At 41.0% G+C, this 21,295-nt stretch overlaps 1 protein-coding gene across 3 annotated transcripts; it reads right to left on the bottom strand.

Moving 5' to 3' along the window:
- Positions 1-40: 40 nt before the first annotated feature.
- On the bottom strand, positions 41-21,155 carry LOC115582573 (monocarboxylate transporter 2-like). 3 transcript variants are annotated; one of them, XM_030418590.1, is made up of 5 exons: positions 20,773-21,155; positions 19,681-19,901; positions 13,271-13,414; positions 10,198-11,007; positions 41-2,859 (listed from the first exon to the last, which is right to left on the bottom strand). In XM_030418590.1, exons 2-5 carry the CDS (start codon positions 19,895-19,897, stop codon positions 2,579-2,581), a joined length of 1,452 nt encoding a protein of 483 aa, XP_030274450.1. In that variant the 5' UTR covers positions 19,898-19,901; positions 20,773-21,155; the 3' UTR covers positions 41-2,578. The 3 variants fall into 3 exon arrangements, with proteins under 3 accessions (XP_030274450.1, XP_030274452.1, XP_030274451.1); XM_030418592.1 differs by lacking the exon at positions 20,773-21,155 and adding an exon at positions 20,534-20,762 and having other exon boundaries at positions 19,681-19,933; XM_030418591.1 differs by lacking the exon at positions 20,773-21,155 and adding an exon at positions 20,534-20,663.
- Positions 21,156-21,295: the final 140 nt, after the last annotated feature.

The raw sequence follows: 21,295 nt of genomic DNA, 5'->3' as shown, positions 1-21,295 counted from the left end.
ATGAGACCAGACCATTGTGAGATATGACAAAAATCCATTATAAAATATCTAAAACCACAATAAAATACACAGGAATTTTATTACGATTGACAAAATAATGATATACAAAGTATCAATGGCAGGTTGTACACCACATGTGCCAAAACGATGCTAACACAGCTGTAATTAACTAGTAAACTAAAACTTCCATTCAATTCTCTCCAACACAGAATACAAAAAGCTGCCTTCACCTGTAATAAAACTACATTTTGGATCATTTCTAAAACACAGTCGCACAGTTTTCTCTTTCTTTTTCAACAAATACACTTGTTCACATGCACTAACACACACAGTCTCCAAACAAATAATAGTGCATGCAAATCCATTCTCATCCCTAAAAAAACCAAAAAAACAAACAAATGTCAGCAGTAAATGTCAACACAACAGGACTGCATCACTGTGGACCCCACATCGTAGTTTATAATGTTCCAGCGTGAAAGTTAAAATTAAATAGGGATAAAAGTTTTAAAAGACAGTGTTATTTGCTGTATGAGATCAGAGAACAATCATAAATCAATCACACAAAATCATACTTGCGACATCTCTATGTGCATTAGAGGTTTTAGTACTTATTAACAAAAAATAGACAGTAACTAAAGAAGAGATAAATCATCTTCATACACGTGTTAGACTTCCAAGGCCACGGTATATCAGCTACAGTATTTCATGTACAAAACCTTTTTAAACACTTTTATAATGTAAACACTACAAGTGCAAAATATTGCATCACTACAGGAACAATCCTTGTTTGTTTTCACAGTAAGATTAGATTGCTGTGGGATGAACGGTTAGGAATGACCAAACAAAGAAGTAGATCGGTAAGTTCATGACTATTTGAGAGAACGATGGTAACAACTGCAGAAGACATTCACTCTCAGATAGGAAGATTCACTGTCTGAAGCCATGTGTATCAGCATTCTTTCAACACTCTTGGTCCGAAGAGGATAATGCCTATTTATTTTGATGATCCCCTAACATTTCCTCTAGTGCTGCCATTTGATGTTTCCAGAATTAAGTTAAATATCAAAACAGACAGTGGAAAGATTGCCACAAAATTTGGTTAACATCTCCATTGACTGTGATGATCTTCCGACTTCTCCTCTGGGAACACCAACAGGGCCAAGTTTTCACCTATCAACCTGAAGATCTTAAAATCTAATGGAGGAATTTGTACCAAACGTCCCCTTCATGGAGACCAGACAATGTTTCTTTCAGACTTTGGTGATCACTTTTCTTCAATAGCACCACTATGCAGTTAACATCTGGGGTTTTCAGTGGAATATCTTATCGCTGGTACAGACGGACATTCATGTTCCCTGCAGGATGAATTGGTACGACTTTGATTGGACATACTAATGACATAACCATTAGCCACAATTAGCAAATGTAAGCACGCAAATATACAACACTGAGATAGTTCAGACAGATAAAAGTTTGGCGAGTCCTTTCATGACGCTCACCTGGAGAATTTTGTCAGGCAGTGTGACTGAGTGACAAAACAAGCTCCCGGAAGAACATGTATACGTCAATCGTGATACGATGCAACTAATGCAACTATGTTTTATTTAAAAAAATATATATATATAGTAAATAAAAGAACTAGAAAAAAAATCACTCAGCTCTTAATTTCTGTCGACACACATCAGAAGTGTTGTGTGCTCTACTATACATCAGTCCTTACAGAGCTGCTGGCATGACTGCAGGCTCTTAGTTTTGTTTGCTTGTTAAATTACTTAAGCTGGAGTGAGTGATTCTGCAGAGACTGTTGATATTTGATGTTTCAAACTCTGTAGCCAGCGAAAGCATGAAAAAAAAAGACTAAAAAAACAGCCGAGGTCACAGTGCAACAGCTTCCCCAGTTTCTGATTGGCTGTTGCGTGACTCGGTCTGAGTCAGTTTGTTTCCCATTTACAGAGCCAGTTCAGTGTATGATGACCAAATCTTTTTTTTTTCCCCCAGCATACCCACAGAATGGACAGCTGGTGGACTTTGAAGAGATATTTCATGAATATGACAAAAACTGCACTGAATTAGAAATGCTGACTGAATTTTAACAGTCAGGTAACAAAATGATTTTAAGCACACTTTCATCTGTGCATAAACAAAACGGTGAACGTGAAATGAAAACTAACTCACCATCAAATCAGGGCCTACATGAAGCATGTCACTTAAAGGAGATCTATTGTGCTTTTTCTGTTGGCGTCAGAGGAGACGACTGGAGACACGAGGAGTGGTGCTGGCCTTCACTGAAGCTTCCTCAAATTGTTACATGAAACCAACAAATGCTGTTTTGACATACAGATTTCTTCAATGTTTTCAACAGTTCGAGGAGCTCTTTCAAGTACCTTATCTTGTCGTGCCCTTTTCTTCTGCAATGGTTTAATGTCACCTGACTGGTGCCACCAGCTGTTTACCTTTATGTACCAACTGCTAAAATTTGTATAATGGAAAGGCACATGAATCTGAGACATTCTGTAAAAAATATCTGCTGTACTGGATGGAAACCTGGCTTGTGACAAAGCTGTAGTTAGCAACTGCATTAATTTGAGTTTTCTGCATCCTCTGGACATGGACCTCTCTGAGCTCCATTTTCAGCCTCGGGCTCGGCTGGTTCTATCTCTGCCTCTGGGGTGCGTTTCATCTCCACCTGGTCCTCCGTGGCTCCACGGTTCTGCTCTCTGTCCTTTGCCGTCTTCTCTTTTTTCAGCATGTGGTAGTTGTAGATGTTCATGATAAAGAGAAAGACCCCGCCAGTCGTGATCACTGACCCGCACATTAGGAACAGGTACTTGTACTCATGAGAGACGTCCACCAGGAACCCTGTTATGGAGAAGAAGAAATGATGATGTTTCTAACCAAGTGACAGTTCTCACCATTTTATTCCACCTATGTCTGTAAAAAAGTTGGAAATGTTGTACACCGGCACAAGCAAAACACAACATGTCACTGAATAGTATCTTCATTCTATCACTAATCAAGTTTGAAGGTGAAGAGCAAGACTAAACTCCGATCTGGCCTCTGTGTGTGTGTGTGTGTGTGTGTGTGCGCGCGCGCGCAAGAGAGCGAAAGTGACCACTCGCCAATCTGAGAAGAGCCATGTCGGAAATGACAGAGGGCCATTACACCCTTCCTGGCTCTCCCCGCATCTCTGGGAAGGCAATTTGGACGGTTGCTACCGAAACGAATCAGAGGAGAGGCCCATTCTCAGAGCCATAAATATCGAGGCCAATTCTGCAGAAAAGTGACAAATGTAGTTTAGATCAGATTTAAGCCTCCAGGTTTTTCAGAGTCTTAACTGCACCTCGCGCAAACTCCCCCCTCCCCCCTCCAGACATGGATCGATGGGCCAAGTGTGGCCATCTCTCACAGTCTCAACATGTAGGTGCTGAACGTCTGTCTGTCTGTCTGTCTGTCTGTCTGTCCGTCCTGCAGTATTACAATCCCTTTGTACCATTTTGGAGCCTTATTAAATCAATGGCAGAGTGATTCAATATCTGGATCATTTTGAGGAGTGTGTTCTCTTAAAAAGGTGCCCTGCTGAGTTTTCTTTTAAACAAAGTTTCTGTTATTTTAACTAAAACACATCGAGTCTCTCCTCGTTGTATAACCAACATTACGACACTTTCGCTTCTTCATCAAACGAACGGAAAGCAAATTGTTCCTTAAAATTTTGAAACCTCCCAATGTTCGGCCTTTTTCTTCTTCCCTGCCCTTTTCGTGGAGGCTTTGTAGCTACCTATAGATCAGTGCAAGCTGTGTGAAATCACTGGCAGACACGTTAATCCTGCCATCTGTGTGCATGAGGGTCCTCGTGCACAGGAACAGAACAGGGAATGAAGCCGAAAAACACTGGTCTAAAACTCCGCAGAGCACCTTTAAAGTCACATAAGTGATCCAACTGTTTCACTCAGCACTGGTGAGAGCAAAAATATACTTTTTGCACACTATTTGATTTATCATCACCAAACTCTGGAGTGTTTCTAGCAATTTAGTTTTTTCCCCTCAAACCATCCAGATATGTCTGGCTGTGACTGGTGGGCTCCAATAAGGCACGTTTTTATAGCATCTTATCAAAATCCATTAAATTAAAAGGGCAGTTTCCTTTGTCAGTCTCTCCTTAAGTACACCAACTACTTGCAACTCACTTTGCATTTGGATCAGCCGTCTCGACGCCGCCTGCATCTTCTGATTGATAGCGCTCATCTGCCGCGTGCACGCCAAATGACCATCACCCTCATTAAGACAGCCCTTGATTGGCTGAGTGGTAATTAAGTCCATCTGGCATAGCCACCTCTGATTTTAATGTATTCACAGCTTAATTATGGCCCAGGTACAGGACTTCAATGAGGAGAGTTTTGAACTGAGCGTCATTAAACACCCAAAGCAAAAAGGCTAATTACACCCACTTACCTCACTTCCTCCTAATTGGATTGACCCGGAGGTTTGTGAGAGCAGTAACAAGCAGACTAGTCAGGGGAGATACAACGATTGTGCCCTCTGGAGGAGAACGTTAGACGTGCAGGGAGGCATTTATTTACCCTATTAAATAAGCGCCTCAGAACAGGGTTGCACCAGACAAACTGCTTGGGGGGGGGGGGCAGGCTATCAATGTTCAGCTCATTAAAAGTCAAAGGAAGTTTGTCAGTGTGTTGATATGCACAACTGATTGAGTCACATGCAGTCACAGTGATGTATGTCCTCAGTGTATTTATCTAGGACACTGAGCAGGCCTCTCTGAGTGAAGATGAAAGCTGCCACATTGATCAGCGCACAAGCAGATCTCTAAATAAGAGCTTTGACCTTTTTGATTGTTTGATTTGAGTCAGATTGAGTCCGTTTGTATTGGACTGATTGAAACTGCATAACGTTGATGAAGTCCACCAGCTGAAGAGAACACTGTGTGCGGTTAATGCAATGGCTGACAGGTTCCTCACATGGGCCGAGGAGAGTTAAAGGATATGTTCACCCCAAAAATCAAGACATTTCTGGAGCTTCACAGCAAAACTTAGTTCCAGCGGGTGAATATAACGTCTTTTTAAATCAATTTCAGGGCTTCTGGAGACTTGAGCTACACAGAACCAGCTTTATGAAGCCATTTTATGTTTTCTTTCAGTTGTTTGTATTTTTTTGTGAATGCTGCAACGCTAAAAGAAACAAAAAAACTGCAGCAGCTACAGCAACAGGTCAGTTATCACAGAGTGAGTAAAAGGAAGCCAGTCGGTTTCCCAATTAGTGTGCAGCACACTTCACATCCTCCTGCGAGATACATTTGACGATCGTTTGACATAAGTGACAAAGTAATTTATGTCCAACAACGCTTAAGTGTAAGTGATAGACCATCTTGAGAGCAATCGGCTAAGTACATTTTTTTTTATTGCAACTAGTGAATAATGTTGTGGTGAATTTGAAACAGTGTGTCTATCTGTGTTTAAAAATGTTCAGCTTCAGTTTACAGAGACAGAAAACAGAAAAAAATCTAATTACAACTTAGAAGCTGGAACGAAGGACCCTAAGTTAAAAAAAAAAAATTTAAATCAATAAATTTATTATTTTTCCTTCAATCACCTGATTAATAAACCAATTTTTCCAGCTCTTGACTTGACCTGTCTTAACTAAACAATTTTTTCAAATTATTGTCCACACATTCATCAATGAATCCAACCACTGCTCAATGGATACATTTAACTTTAACATGTGAAAAATCATCATCCAGCACAGTAAAACTTTTCATCAAAATTTGGTCACAATAAAGTAGCTACATCAGCAGTTAACTTTAATACTTTCACATGTTTTTGCAGCTGTTACAGATTCCAACAGCAATGGCCTCTATTGACAGGTATGTTGTTATATTGATAACAAAGTGACAAATATTTTCCTTTTGTAGAGAGTCATTATGTCAGTAATGTTCTGTTTTTACTGAAGAGAAGAATGTTTTATAGTGGGCTCTTCACAAGTGCACCAATATTGAAACTGGCAAATAGGAAGAGAGGGGAGACAATATCCTTTAGATTACACAGTTAATTAGACCATGAAGGTCGCTGCCCAACACTTCAATCACAGAAAAATGCTGAAGCCATAGATCATCAGAAAGGGCCTTTACTTCTAATTGATAGGCTGTTAGGCAGAGTTATTCAGCTTGTGGGTTTTGTTTTTGAAAAAATGAATAATGCAAGTCTGATCCATTACAGAAATCCTCACTAAATATGTATATTAAAGAGGGTCATTTCCCTTATGAATTATCAATGTCTTAATTTCTCTTATGATCCACTGAAGACGAAATATTTAACCAGATGATGTATCTCATCATGGTAAGATGAACTGGGAATCTAACCGGGATTGTTCAGGGCCGATTACATTGCTCTAGAGTAAAAGTCGTTTTCAGAAAGGTTTGTCACAAACATGCCGCTCTAATATTACACAACTTTAGATTCCTTTGACATGTTGATCAGTCATGCCAATTCGGTTTGAAAGAGGCCCAACTGGCAGAGGTGAACAGGACAGGCGCATGCTACTATCTCAGAATAGAGTGATGTTAGTTTGACCACAGCATCGTCAGCATTTGGAGCAGCAACAGCTGCCACAACACAACTCACAGAGCCGATGAAAGCAGCATACATTAAAACCTTGAGCGACTGATTGCTGCAGTTCGTGTCAGAATTCCCCACTTCTTCTTACAGTGATATCTCAGTCAAACCTGAACACACAGATGCAGATTTCTGGATTCACAGTGACTTTGGCTTTCAAAGGGTGTCATTATATTCGATTGTCATCTCAGTTAGGTCCAAAAATGTCAACATCTTTTATTATTTACTGGGAGAAAAAAAGTCTCAAGGGAAATATTAGTAATGCTTCACCATGGTGAATGAGAGACAAAGTAAACAGACTTCGCTGTAGCCTACATATCACGGTCAGACAGCAAGTTGTTGGTGGTATTTAGGAGTAAGGACCACAGCAGCATCCAAAGGGACTGAACTGACATTTACCGGTCTGTTTACATGCCGTTTAATGTGCTCCTGCTGAGCAGCTAATTAGCTATGTAGCACGCAAACTGACATTAGCAGTGCACTTTTGCCCTGCTAATGTTTGTTGGCTCGTTGACATTGTAAGGTGCAGGAAAAACCTGTTACTGATCAGGTAATGTGGGCTGCTGTTCAGAGATTTGCATCAGGCTGCATATTTGTGCTTTCAAAACATTTTGGCTCAGGCCAGAATCCTGATTGGATCATACAGACGGAACAAAGCTTTATCATATAGTTCCTAAGATCTATTCACTTGAATGGCCTCACAGTACGTAAAGGTGCTATATGTAAGAATTGGCAACATGTCAAATTCCTACTCCAAATTAATACGATGCCGCATATTTCATTTCTAATTGAATAATTTCCCAGTCTGGGATCATTAAAGTAATTCTATCTATATCACCAGAGAAAAGGTTGATTGCCGCTAGCTGAAGCTGCTATTTGCTAGTTAGCCATGTAGCCAGTGGTCCATATTGGAGCGCAGTGCGTCAGCCTACAGAAAATGTGTTTCCTCACTTTCTCATTAAATTTGGGAGGAGCAGTTTCATTGTGCTCTTTCGCGTGATGCTTTTCATGTCGTCGTTTTACTTGTGGTGTTATCTACTGTAAAATATTACCAAATAGCTGACATGTTGCTAGCTCTGTCTGAGTCACGTGAAATCAGCTTCTTCTTCTTCACCACCCTTAAAACAGAAATTGCCTGGGGCAGCACAGCATAATTTCCTGTGTTGGCTTTTAGAGCAGCGAAGAATAGAGATGCACCGATCAGGATTTTTGGGGCCGATCACCGATCACCAAAAGCAGTATCTGCCGATCCCGATATTGCCGATCACCGATCACAGCGTCAAATCCATACATTTTTCTATATTGTTGTCTTGTGTAACTTTCATATATTTAATTCATGATTCTTTTTACACAACATTGACATTGTATTATTAAGTATAAAAATTAGGAGATAAGAAAGTATCATGAATTGACCACTGTTTTATTGCAGGCTGAGGCAATGTGCAATATTTCACACTCTAGAGACTCTCTTAGAGACAACTTGGCCTCAGCTTACATAGAGTAACTGTAGCTTACTAGTGGGAATGCATGCAGTCAGGGTGGGAATTTTGTCATTTTAGGGACAAGTCCATTTGACCTTCACTTTTGTTTTAGGGGCACCAAGGCCACATGACAGGGCGCAAAGGCCACTGAGTAAAATGTGATTGATTTACCTTTCAGACTGATACCACAACATCCTAATTTATAATCAGACATGGATTGTGTATTAAAACATTTTTTTTTATACCAAAATCAAGTTAAAGTTACATTAGAAAGTAGTTTTTGTTAAATAGGGTTAGGGTGAGGTGATTTTTGTGACACCTCACTGAATATTAGTGTTATTGAATATTTCTCCCAATAGAAATTCCCCCAAATTATGGCAAAGCACATTTTTTCCAAACAAAAAATTGTAGAATAACCAGCAGGAGACCATGGATGTGTGGAGTGATTTTGGTGACACTACACTCTGAATAATAGTGAAGTTATTGAATTTTTTGTAGTTTCTCTTTTCGGTGTTGCACTTTGTAGATGGTCCCTGCGCCCTCGTCTCACAGACGGCTGACCATACAGACCAGAGTTAATGTCCAGACGCTCGTTTTGATGAAAATACGGTTGTAGCTCGTTGTCTATCGTAGTACGGTAGGAAGGACCCGTCGTTGGTGTTTTAACAAGGTTTCACTTATGAGTTATTGATCCGGGAAGTTCGAATCTGTGAATATATTTCCAACTTTACCGGACTAAATCCTACCACATAAGTCAGTTACGTTTCATCGTTACGCTGTGCTCGCTCGCTGTGCTGTAAGTTTCGTTCTTCTGTTTTGAGAAGCTGCTGCTGTCTGAGAGGCTTTCACGTGAGATCATCGTGATGATGAGACTCCACCTGCGCGAACCGCGGACTCACTGAAGTTACTGTGAGTGACTACTGTGCACTCAGGTGGCTGTAATTCAGGGCAAGCCCGCTACGCTGACCGGGCCAGGGGCACAGAGGCCACTGTGGCGCGGGGCAACGGCGGCCATGAAATTCCCTCCCTGCATGCAGTTAATGCACTGTCTTTATACTTAAACTTCATCTGATCGGCCTGATGTGATCTATTTTGAGAACTCAGATCAAAACCGATAGGGGCATTATCGGCCGATTGCGATCGGTTGCTCTAGCGAAGAAGAATTGACTTCTGGTGTGTAACGTTAAGCAGAGCTAACAGAGCTAACTGGGAAGTAGCGTGGTCCCGTTTCCAAATTTCGTGGTATCAGATCTGTGCATAGACTTACATACTCACAGATACCGATCAGTGCATTTTCGGCAGCATTCTTCCATATTGCGCTTTTTAGGATAATCTTAAGTTTCGTTTCTGCAGCCACTATCTTATCTACATCACAAAAACACCTAAAACTTAAACAGTTTGTTTTAATTTACTTGAGGAAATGTGAGTCTGTGGCTGTCGCGCTAGCACAGTGTAGCAGAACAGTACTGTAGTCAATGTAAACACAATGCAAACCTCAGCTTCCTCGCTTTGTGTTCCATCATTTGTGTGGAGGCCAAAACCTACAGTGGACATCCTGACAAGCCAGAGCAACTAATACAGCCAGCGTCTTTACAGCATGAAACTACTGTGACCAATCACTACTTTATTCGTGGACCACTCGTGCACCCCAAACACTGCTACTAACCACTAATAATCCTGCTCCGTCTCACAGTAATAACAGTCCAGCGGGCAACCGAACTCCACTGCAACATAATGCTCAGCACATTACTGTGACTGAGATAAACACACAATGGGAAACAGAAGGAATTTCTCATCACTGTAATTCAGTTTGCTTTATTGTTTGCAGAGGAGCTTGCTCCAAACTGGCTATTTATTTCTTCGGTAACAATGGAGCTCTTTCCAAGTGTGTTTGTATGTGTACATTATTCACTTCCCCTTGGCCCTTCAGTTGCAGAAAACCAATCTAAAGTGAGCTGAAAGTAAATACTTGTGCCTCTGCCTGGCTTGTTTGATTCAACAATTGAGATAAACATGGAGAAAGTGTTTTGCTGAGAGCTCCTGTTCTGTTCAGTGAGTCATAATGTCTGTCGATGTATAGTGTGTGCATTTACCTGCAGTAGGTGGTCCCAGTAGCATGGGGAAGCACTCGATGATGGTGACCAGTCCAACGGCACTTGGGAAGCGCTGACTTCCCATAAGGTCCATCAGACATTCAAATATCAGGGCGAAGACCATGCCAAAACTCACGCCAAAGAACACTGCGTAGACCACCAGGAGGGCGTAGCTCTTCATCAGCGGGCACAGCAGGTGGCATGTGCCGTTGAAAACCACGGCAAAACTGAAGAAATACTGGATTCTGGGCCTGATCCACTTGCTGTTGGCAACCAGGCCTGTGCCTGGTCGAACAAACATGTCCACAAAGCCCATAATAGAGAGCAGATAGGCTGCAGAATACTCCTCTACTCCTTGGCTAATAGCATAGGCTGGCAGGAATACGATGGGCGCATACGCACCGAAGATGAACATCACACTCCCAATGAGGTAAATGACGAAGCCTCGATCTCTGAAGAAAGACACATCCAAGAACTTCTTAGCGTTCTTCATCAAGCTCCTTTTTAGCTTTGTGTTGCAGCTACTTGGCTGCTCCTCCACCTTCTTTGGCAGTGTAGATGGTTTAGAAGGTGGAACGACAGGTCTCATCAGGGCCCCAGCAACACAACAATTGAGCATCAGACTCCCGAGGATAAGGAGACTTCCTCTCCAGCCAAACTTCACCAGTAAATATTGGTTCAGAGGGGCCACGAAACATAGAAACACTGGACTCCCGGCCATGGCTAGTCCATTGGCTAAAGGTCGCTTGGCCAGGAAGTATTTGCTGATGATGGTGAGAGAGGCGTTGAGGTTTAAGGAGAGTCCAAAACCTGTGCACAGAGAGGAAAAAAACACTGTCAGGTTGCAGAAATACTCAGTAAGAAAACCTCTCTGAAACTCCAAAGGGTCCTCGTTAATTTAATCAAGACTGATTCTGTTTAGTGCTCATTAAGGTTCTATCTCATTTCACTGTTGCTGCTTAAATCTCATTACAGAATGCTGGAATAATTTCAGATATAAGTAGAAAATACATTAAAGAGCCTGGGTAACACATTCACTCACTTACTTTTTTTACCCAATATTTAATTAAACAGCACCTTATTTTCCATGAAGATGAAGAGCTACAGCTAGGTAGTTAGGGTACTAAATGTTCTCTTAACAAAGTCAATTTATTTGTCTTTTCTGTTTCCATGATATCTTGAGGAAAAAAGGTTTTTGTTCTTTTGTGAATATAAGTAATACATACCATCGAAAAGTATATCCATAAATATAAACCCATATAAATCGGGTCCAAACGAAAGATAACCATAATTTTCATATTCAAAAAGGTGACTTTCATGTGTTCTGTATCCCTATCCATACATCCACATTGCATTTAAAAACAAATTAAACATGGTTTGATCCACAGATATCGCTACTAACTAATAAGTGGTTGATTTGCTCATAAAAGTAAAGATTACATAACAAGTCACAGCAAGCACTGACACTGTGTGTTGGACATCTTATTTTTGAGGGTCAAGACAGTATCCTAGATGTCTCAATATCTCAACATTTTTGGTCATCCAAACATCAAGGATCAAAAAGTGGCATCTTACTGCTAATTTCACAAATACTTTCTCAATCATGATGCCATTGCGAGATGTTGAAAACAAATCAAATAAACACAAAAATAAGTGCACGTTAAAAAGTAAAACGGATCAAATTAGCTTTAGGTAAATGTATGTTAACTGAATTTGACATTTTGGTTTGATTTACGCTAGCTAAAAAGGAATGCGCCACTGTTGTTAAACCTTATCACATGTCTTTCCTAGAAGGGGTGATTACCAATACATGGTGCAAAGTACATCAACACCATCAATGCAGCTAACCGGTGCGACCCCTGATTCTTCACACGTTGATGTAGACATGTGGGCATCATAAACTCCAGTAACTTATCTGTTCCCACGAACTAAGGCCACCAGCCACATTTGAGTCTCAGGTAATATGGTGCATGGCACCACAACACACAAGTCAAAGTCTTGCTCAGCTTTTCCATTTTCGTTGTAGCCGTTAACCATCTTTATTGTGCATTTTACTGTGCATGTTTTCTCACAATCCTCCTCACTGCCAGCTCTACCACTGACCTGGTGAGGGATGAAAACACACGCTATACATGTTCGATCTCCGCACGCTGACACTTTAGCTTTACAGTTTTTCCACCAATTTAATGGCTTCTGTCACTGTTATAAGTTTTCTTTCATTAAAAACCGTCAAAGCACATCCGTTGTTTTACTTGCACATGTTTCTTGTCCCACATAAATCAAAAACAATCTGTTCTTGGATATCCTCTATGCCTCACAATTGCTCTACTGTGACCTTGTGTTATGACAATAAGACTATTATTGACTGTTCAGTCAGTTAAATGTGACATATTAGCAGGCAGATGTATATACAAGGATAAAGAAACTAAAAACTTTTTAAAAAATCTACCAAGGCCTGGATTTTTGCCCAAATTATTATCCTTTTCATTTCTTTTTGCGTAAATTGTCTGTGTGTCGGCTGGGTGAAACTGCCCAATGCCTATGTGTCAGCACACCAGGGCACAGGGGAGCAGAGCCGGGCACACACATGCCCTAGCCACTTGCTGGGCCGATTAATCCTTCACAGCAGTCCTTGGCAGGGTAATGAGCCTCGCAGGGTTACAGGGAGCCCCCATGTGACGACCATGATGGGAGCCTACGGGAGAGTACAGAGGGCCACGGAGGACCATGCTCTCTGGGATCAGGCACGGCTCTGTCTTAATTACCGTCCGGGTCCTGGTCCCCTTGGTGCTCTAACTGCACCCTAGGAGCTGGGGCAGATGCCCTGGGCCCCGACAAACAGCACAACAGCCCAGTCAAGGGAAGAAGATTTGGCAACCCCAGAGATTCTGAAGGGATGTGCAGAGATGCCGACTTTCCCTACCCCACACACAGGTACTTCGTCTTAGCTTTCGATTCTGATCGACTAATTGTCCAAGGATCCCCTCAGCTGGTATGAAAACTATCGACCTGTCTCATGTTCATTAGGCAGCAGCATCACAAGATACTGTAAAAAAATATCTGAGTACTTTACCTCCAATGATGCCGATGCAAAGGTAGAGGTAAATGATGGAGGTCCCAAAGGAAGCAGTTACCATAGACACCCCACACAACAGTCCGCCCAGCATGACTATTGGCCGGCTTCCATAGCGCTTGACCAGCACACTGCTCACCGGTCCTGTAAAGAGAAAGCAGTTCAATTATCATCATGTGTTAGATTTCACTACAAACAGTTAGTAGTTAGTAATGAACTCATCTACTGGTGGTGATTAACAGTTTACACAACTGCATCAGTTCCCACTCTAGGTCTAAACCAAGGGCAAAAGAACGTCACAGCAGGTGATGCAATGCCACACTTTTGTGTCCACTGCAAAAGTAACTTTGCGACTCATTACACTCTCCCCTAAAAATGTCAAATACCGCACTCTGTGATCAATCAACAATTAAACAGCCTTTTATATGCTGTCACTCTTCCCTTCATTCATAACCTTGCCTGAAAGAGTGACATTGCACCACCATTCCTTCGGCAGCACGGCGTAATGATAACTTGTTTCTTCTCTGTGCAAGACCATAAGTTGATAAGACCAATCAGTTGAATATTTATTTTACTCAATTCATATAGAAAAATGGGGCGAGCATCAATCAAACCAATATATGAGCTGCCATGATTACTGAAACATACTGTGGTGTGAAGTGATGTGAAGGGCGTCTACGTGGATGGTGATAACTGAGAACACTTCACCATGGCTGACAATTCATTTCTCAGTACATGATTAAAAATAATTTATATCGAGAGGGAAAGTGTGTTGTCATCAAGTGAATCTGCATTAACAACAGTGTGTTCATTATATTTTTGATTGTTACGACCACATTCTTTAGAACATTTTCTTAATTTAATATTTTATCACCTGTATGTTACTTTTAAAATATATTTTTTGATTACCCATAATAATTATCAAATCAAAATGTGTTTTTCCTCAAAACCTTTTTTTCGATATGAACCACTAATGCAGCACTGATTACATGTTGGCTGAACTCTACAATTTAAATGACGAACACAGTAGAATATACAGTAGTCCAATATTCATTCTTCATATAGCTCTGTTTTTGATCACCAGCAAGTCGTTAACATTGGCACTGCTATAAACCAATACCCTCTGCAACCTGAAACAAATCTTATAGAAGCTGTGACACTGAAAGAAGCAGTTAAACTGCGAGCTGTAAAACCAAAACGACAAGCTTAAAGATGCTAAAACGCTGGCAAGTTTGGTTAACGGCTATAACCATCTTTTGAGATTACACATCACGTAATTTGAGCTATTGCTTTAATATAAATTCCATTTAGATCAACAAGAAGCTGTCTGCTTTTCGGAGGAGGGAATTACTGTGGTTTGTTTTCTAGTCCAAGTGGTGACATTAATACATGGACTTTTTTAAAGGCTTTAGCATCAGCAGGTGGGCAAACAGAAGCAGTAGTGCATTGGACACCAACATTTTGGACCACATTAAAACATAGTTCTGACCATCAACAACACAACATAACACCTTAAATGACTGTCCCATGCTTTGTTATTCAAGGACTTTGTATATCTTGAAGCTAGTTGAGTGCGTAAATATATGCGGCTGTTTGTTAGCATGCCACATTACCTATAGGCCAACTACAGTAAATGGTAAACAACCGGGGTTCTTCCACAAGCAAAAAAGTGCAATTTCTAAAAAGTAGAGCGCTACAAATAACTTATTTTCTACATCAAGTAATTTTCTCATTATTTTCTCAATTCATTTATTGTTCAGTCTATAATTTGTCCAAAATAAAAAAAAAGTGAATTTCACTCATAATTTCCTGAAGCCCAGCGTGACTTCAAAGTCTTCAAATTTTTTGGTTTAGAAATAGATTGGAATGAGTTTTTAATTTATCAATGATTTCGACCCTTGTAACAAACTGAATTTCTATCTTTTGTTGTTTGATGCTGAATTGTTAAACAATTTGTATTTGATTGAGCTTAAATCACCCCAAATACAACCCTCCAAAAAGCCCCCAGGATAAAGTCTGTCTTGTAAAATTGTCTTAAAGAAGAATTTGAAAATGTTTAAAACAGTTGTTATAAAACTAGTGATCCGTTAATCTTTACAAATCCAGACGCAATAGGCTATCGTCGATTAATGAAGCCGTGAATAATAAACGAAAAGAAGTGTGAAGCGAGAATCGTGAAACATGACGGAAAAACAGTAAATCCTTACTTTCTAGACAGCTCATCAGTTATCACAATAGCTGCATCTATGTTTTCTGTCGGTCAACTACATAACTAATTGTTTCAGCTCCACAGTATAGAGTGGTTTGAGAGGAGAACGAAGCAGCTCCTTAGCTTTTTCTTCGTCTCACTTCTGTCTGACAAGTTGCCAACTGTCTGGCAGATCTGAGAACAGGACTCACTGACTGAGCCAGGCTCTGATATCACAACCAAGATTTTAAATATCCCTTTAAGAACTTATCTGTGCTCATCTCATGAACAGTAAAATACAAAAAAAAAACCATAAATTCTAATATGTATTTATGCATTTACATGGAAAATGTGTAAGACTTGATCCCAATGAGGTTCTCATTCCTTGTCACTGCACGCTGAGCTGGATCGAATTGTCCCATCTGCTGCAACACTGTAACTACACTACATGGAATAAAAATATCCATCCTGCTGTTTATACAGTTAACCAGGTGCCTGCAGGGGTCAATGATAGATCATCTCTCTCTCTGTAGCAGTGTCACAATAGGGCATCTCCCGCACCACCAACATTTCTACTTCCATTATAACTTCATCATTCGGACTCCTTGAGTCAGAGGTTCTCTGAAAAAGGCTGTCACGTCTCTCCCATGGGGACCTGATGTCAGACCCCAGAGTGCTGAACCTTCCTCTGATATATTCCCCCTGTCTCTCTCCTCCACTGGGTGACATTGCTGAAGCCTTGCCAAGGACAATATGATAAAGCCCTGTGCCTGAGCCACAGTGGAGGGGAATATTTCACCACTTGGGCCTCTCCGAGTCGAGTCCAGGTGAATCACGCGGCCCCGTTGTCCTGTAACCTTGAAAACGGCTCCTGATGAATGCGCGCGAGGCCTCCGCGAGACGTTTATTTTGTCACATTTTGTGTCGTCTAATGAGTTTTTCAAAGTACTCCAAACAGTGTGTGAAACAAGACCTAACACACATAGGAGAGAGAACTAATTTCAGGATCCTCAGACTGTTTCGCCCGTTGTGAAAGCGGTGATGAAGCATGTGTGTCTTCGGTGACATAAGCCCCCACATCACCCCATCACATGCAGATATTCACTCATCCATCACACACAGCTTCGATTCTGCTAAAATTAAGTTGTTGCATCTAAAAAGGGACGCGCTGTGGTTTGCACTTTGTTTCAGCAGATGATTAACTACTTTACTACTTTCTAAACAGTCATCATATCTAGCTATAATATGTGAGGTAAGCAGTGAAAACTTGCCATTGCCCTTACAAAAGTAATCTCCCATAAATGTGTGCGTCCAACACCTTATTGGCCATTGCAGCATCTTGCGTAAAGCTGAACAAAAGCTAAGGTTCAGTATGCAAGTATTGGTCACCTGTAAAATTCATACTGAAAACAAACAGGGGTTAGCAAATCAAAGTCAGTGCCATGTTTTGCTGACTCGGGCTGCTATTAGCTTGTTAGCGCATTTAGCCATGCAAGCCAAAGCTAGCTGGTTACTGGAGGAGTCACATTCATTTGAATACGGAGGCTGTGTGTCATTTTAAGAGTGACAAATAGAGAGCTGCTGTCCGTCAGGGCATAGCCTGAAGGTGTCACAAGACTTATATGATCACGAGATGATGAACACGAGGAAGAAGATGAAAGAAACATGTGGACGGCATGAAATTAGGTTTAGATTTACAACCTTTCTAAAATCGTAAATTTTTAGTTTCTTGCTTATTTTTTTTTTTTTAAAACAGTACTGAGTTTTACCTCCTCCTAATAAGAAGCTATTAAAATATACAATCATTGATTGGTTTAGCTAGTCACAGCTGGATTATTTAAATCCTTGACAAGTGAGTACTAGCAGGCATTGTTTGGCCAAGGAGGGTCCAAAGCCATCAAGAACAACTTTGCAAGAAGTAGTGCCGGGGTAGCTGGGTAACTGTTGCCTGGTCTGACGGTGCCACTGCAGGTCTGACTGTAGATGCACACATCGTGCAGTCAATAGCAAAAAATGAAAGAATGAAATCTTTTATTGCCATCAAACTAGGTTTTCATCTCGGCAAAACTCTTTCTCCAGGATCTCTGTGCCTTTAACATCAAAATACTGACACACATCCTATATGTGCCTTTGTGTTGAACCTGAATGTTGAAGAGGAAACAGTGGCACTACTTATCAGTGACTCAGAATTAACAGAGTCAGTGTGAATAATTAAAATTAAAGTCAGGTGAGTACTACCAGCTAACATCCTTCCTCTTATTAGGAAGTCGTAAACTATTTCAGTGCGTGCAGTAACTCATGTGAGGTCAATTTATCAATTATCTATCTGGTCCAAATGAGTAAACAGTGCAACCATTGTTCTCTTTGCAGAGAAGACAGACGGCAAATGACTTTTTTCATTGGCTATAAAAGTGAGATCTGCTTTTGCCCCCTGGCATCATGCTGGCATGCGCATCTGCAGTCTGCTGGCTGCTAGCTATAGTCTTTGTGGGCTGGTCAAGTGTAACTTTTAGGCCAACAGAAAATTGCAGGCGATCTGAAAGGTGTTTGATCAGGAGACCATTATCGGTGCTCGTACTCGGAGGTGAACTTGGTGAGTCAGAGCCCTCAGGGAACAGAACACTTTCCAAAAAGTGAAAGAAGGAGGATAAAAAAAAAAAAGCTCAGTCTGGTTAACCTGCAGGCTATTATATGTGGGCCAATACAAATGCACTCTTTAGTCGTGTAAAGAGTATTGATTCAGAGGTGATGACTACTGAAACCTGAAGGCATGTCACCTCATATCTCACTGAATTACAAACAGCTCTGCTCTCAACTCTGGATTTTAAAAAAAAGACATATATTGGCGTATATGTGGACCAATGAATGACAAATAGTTCAGCGATGCTAAAGATACGTTCAAGGTGGCTTAGAAACAGTGTGATACTGTTACATAGTTTGTCCAGTAGAGTAAAATGTCATGATCAGTACACATCATTTTCAAGTTTTAGTCAAGCAACTTGCAAATAAGTATTTTTGGTGATTATTTTCATCTTATTTTCATCTTTCTTCCCATGAGCTATTGTCATGTTTGGCCTAGTCAGAAAAAAAGAACTAATACAAGTGAAACACTTACTATTTAGTGCTAGTAGTCCCTTTCGAATGACTCTGAAGGCACTAGACTCTGAATCTTTTTTGCATTACTTGACAGATGCAGTATTTCGTGCTGTGCTCACCTCAACAGGACCCGTTTACTATGAATGAAGTATGGATACTAAAAATCATGGAGCCTTGGGGTAAAATCTGTAAAAAATAAAATAAAATACAAACAAATGCTGCATAAATAACAATGTGACCCTGACAGCTCTGAACCACAAGCTAGTCATTGCTGTTTGATGTATGTAGCAAAGAAGACTTTTCAAATATAGTAGTCTCTCGTGTCTCGTGCTTTTCTCATGTTCAGTTCTTTCTTGGCAATAACGGGCCCTGCGGAGTCCTCCCTTGTAAATTAACTTATGTTTGCATGCAGTCTTAGTGTGTGGAGTGCATTGCCTTCCTCAGAAAATCATTTCAAAAATTGATTTTTTTGTAAGTATTTTTTAAATCCAGCATGGTTTACATCCCGGTGTACTAGCGGCCAGTCTCATTATTCTTTTCCTTTGCTGGTGTCTTGCAACATATCACTGTTGATCAGTGGAATCGTGTGATGCAAGCATGTGTGCAGCGTCACTCTCACGTGCATGTGCACCAGGGGAGGGCAGGCACCTCTAGGTTCTGCTTGCTTCACTGGTTAGGTAACAACAAACTGAACTCGGTCTGAATATAAAAAAGCACGCCCCTTGATTCCAGAAATTGTGAATGGAGGGAGTTTTAGAGCCAGTGTCAAAGACGAGTAAGGTTTTAATAGTCAAATGACTTTTTCCAAGGTCGATAATTAACTTACAGGACTGACACTGAGCGTAATCGCTATCATTAAAATGAGAAACAGGAGAAGCTTATCCTGCACTACAGCTGAAAAAAACTTGTAGACCTGCTTAACAAAGGATGCACAACGCAATGTGAATACTGAAATATACTGAGACCAAAGAGCCACCTTGCTAGATGCAAATATTACCAAGAAGTATACACATACAAGAACAAAGGCAACTCAAAGGTTAGACTAACAGTGTAAAGCCAGTGATCTGTGAGATGGCCGATGGTGCCCCATTTGTTGATGCAACACATGCTGATCCAATCAACTCACCGCCTGCATACATGGCAGCTAGCATGATAGAGGAAATCAATGCTATTTCACTGAAGCTGGTCCCCAGGTCCTCTTGAATCTCTTTGAAGAAAATGGAGAGGACTTTGGGTGTGGAGTAGGCAAATCCGATGGAGATGTGGGCCCCGACCACCACAACCCAGCCCCAACCACCGTCCAGGGGCTTGTAGCCCAACTCATCTGCAGGAGCCGGGGACATCTTCCTGTTCAGAGAGTGGAAGGCACGCAGACGACACTGTATTATCAAAGCAACATATTCTGTGAGTTGATTAAATACATATTAAAAATGCTTAATTATGCACCATGGAGTCATAAGTCATATCTGCACACTTTCAAAATAAAACACTCATATTGCTCCCACAATGTTTTATTGTTTTCTGAAGCTTAGAAAGGTTTGTTTACATAAGTCATGTTAAGGTTAAAAATAAATTAATAAGCTAACTGAACAAGCAACAATTTCATACTAGAGCAAGGACAAACACGAAATGGTGATGTATCATCATTAAATCAAGTTGTTCGGTTACATAGTTACTCCATGTGAATCTATGTTCCTGGTCATAAATGGGTCACTGTCCCTTTAATTAGAACTTTAGTATTATTCATCCTCTAACGGCGGATAAAGACGTGAGCACGTGGCGGTGTGTATCATTAAAGAGGGTGACACCAGTGTAACACGGCTCTGCGAACACGGTGTGAACAGGTGAGGACTCGCTTTTACGTGTCGAGCAGTCAGCCGGGGAGACAATGTCCTGTAGCATCTGTTGTGTCATGTGCCTGACTCCATTCAAGAGTACAACTACAACATGTAACTCCAGAGAGTGAGGTGCTAACTTACCCCCCGTGTTTTCTCTCGCAGCCTTTTATCCAGCGCTAATGTCGTGAGACGTTCAGTGGTTAACAAATGTACAGGCGTTTTGAATGAAAGAAAGACAGAGACGGGCCCAAACACGTGGACAACAGCCGACAACAGTGACGCAACGTCACAGCAGTGTTGGTTCTGTAACTTCAGTGCTTTACAGACAGATAAGCTCGCAGATGTGCAGTAGAGAGTGTCGGTGTGTCGGTGTGCCGTACCTTTGGAGGAGCGCCTGCTCAGCCCGTGTGTCTCTACAAAGTCACTGGTTGTCAGCCTGCTGCTCTCTGTGACGGCTGGTCACGTGTCGCCTCGCTGCCTGGAGGGGTTTCCTCTCGGTTTTGGCTGGTTTCGGAATCATTAGCTGCCTCCTCTGCGTGTGGATCAGCCTACAGGTCCCGCTACTGTCTGTGGCACTGTTACCTCATCATGCATACAGAGCTCAGAGGCAGTGAACAGTGGATCTGACTCAAGTCACTTTGTTCCAGGCAGTCTTATCTGCAGTATCAAGCCTTGAGAGAGAGAAGTTGTAAGTTTGTCTTCTAATCTGCCCAATTAATGATACTGTGGCTAGGTTGAGAGACAGCGAGATTTTCCCAGTGGCAACCTGTGGCATCTCCTGGCACCGTATATATATAATATATATATATAATCTATAATTATAGAAATAGATATAATAGAGATAGATAGATAATAAATAATATATATATATAGATAAATAATGTAATATATATATATATATAT

Source organism: Sparus aurata, chromosome 6 (assembly GCF_900880675.1).
Source record: "Sparus aurata chromosome 6, fSpaAur1.1, whole genome shotgun sequence".
NCBI lineage: Eukaryota > Metazoa > Chordata > Actinopteri > Spariformes > Sparidae > Sparus > Sparus aurata.
This window is presented reverse-complemented; position numbering and strand designations above follow the sequence as displayed.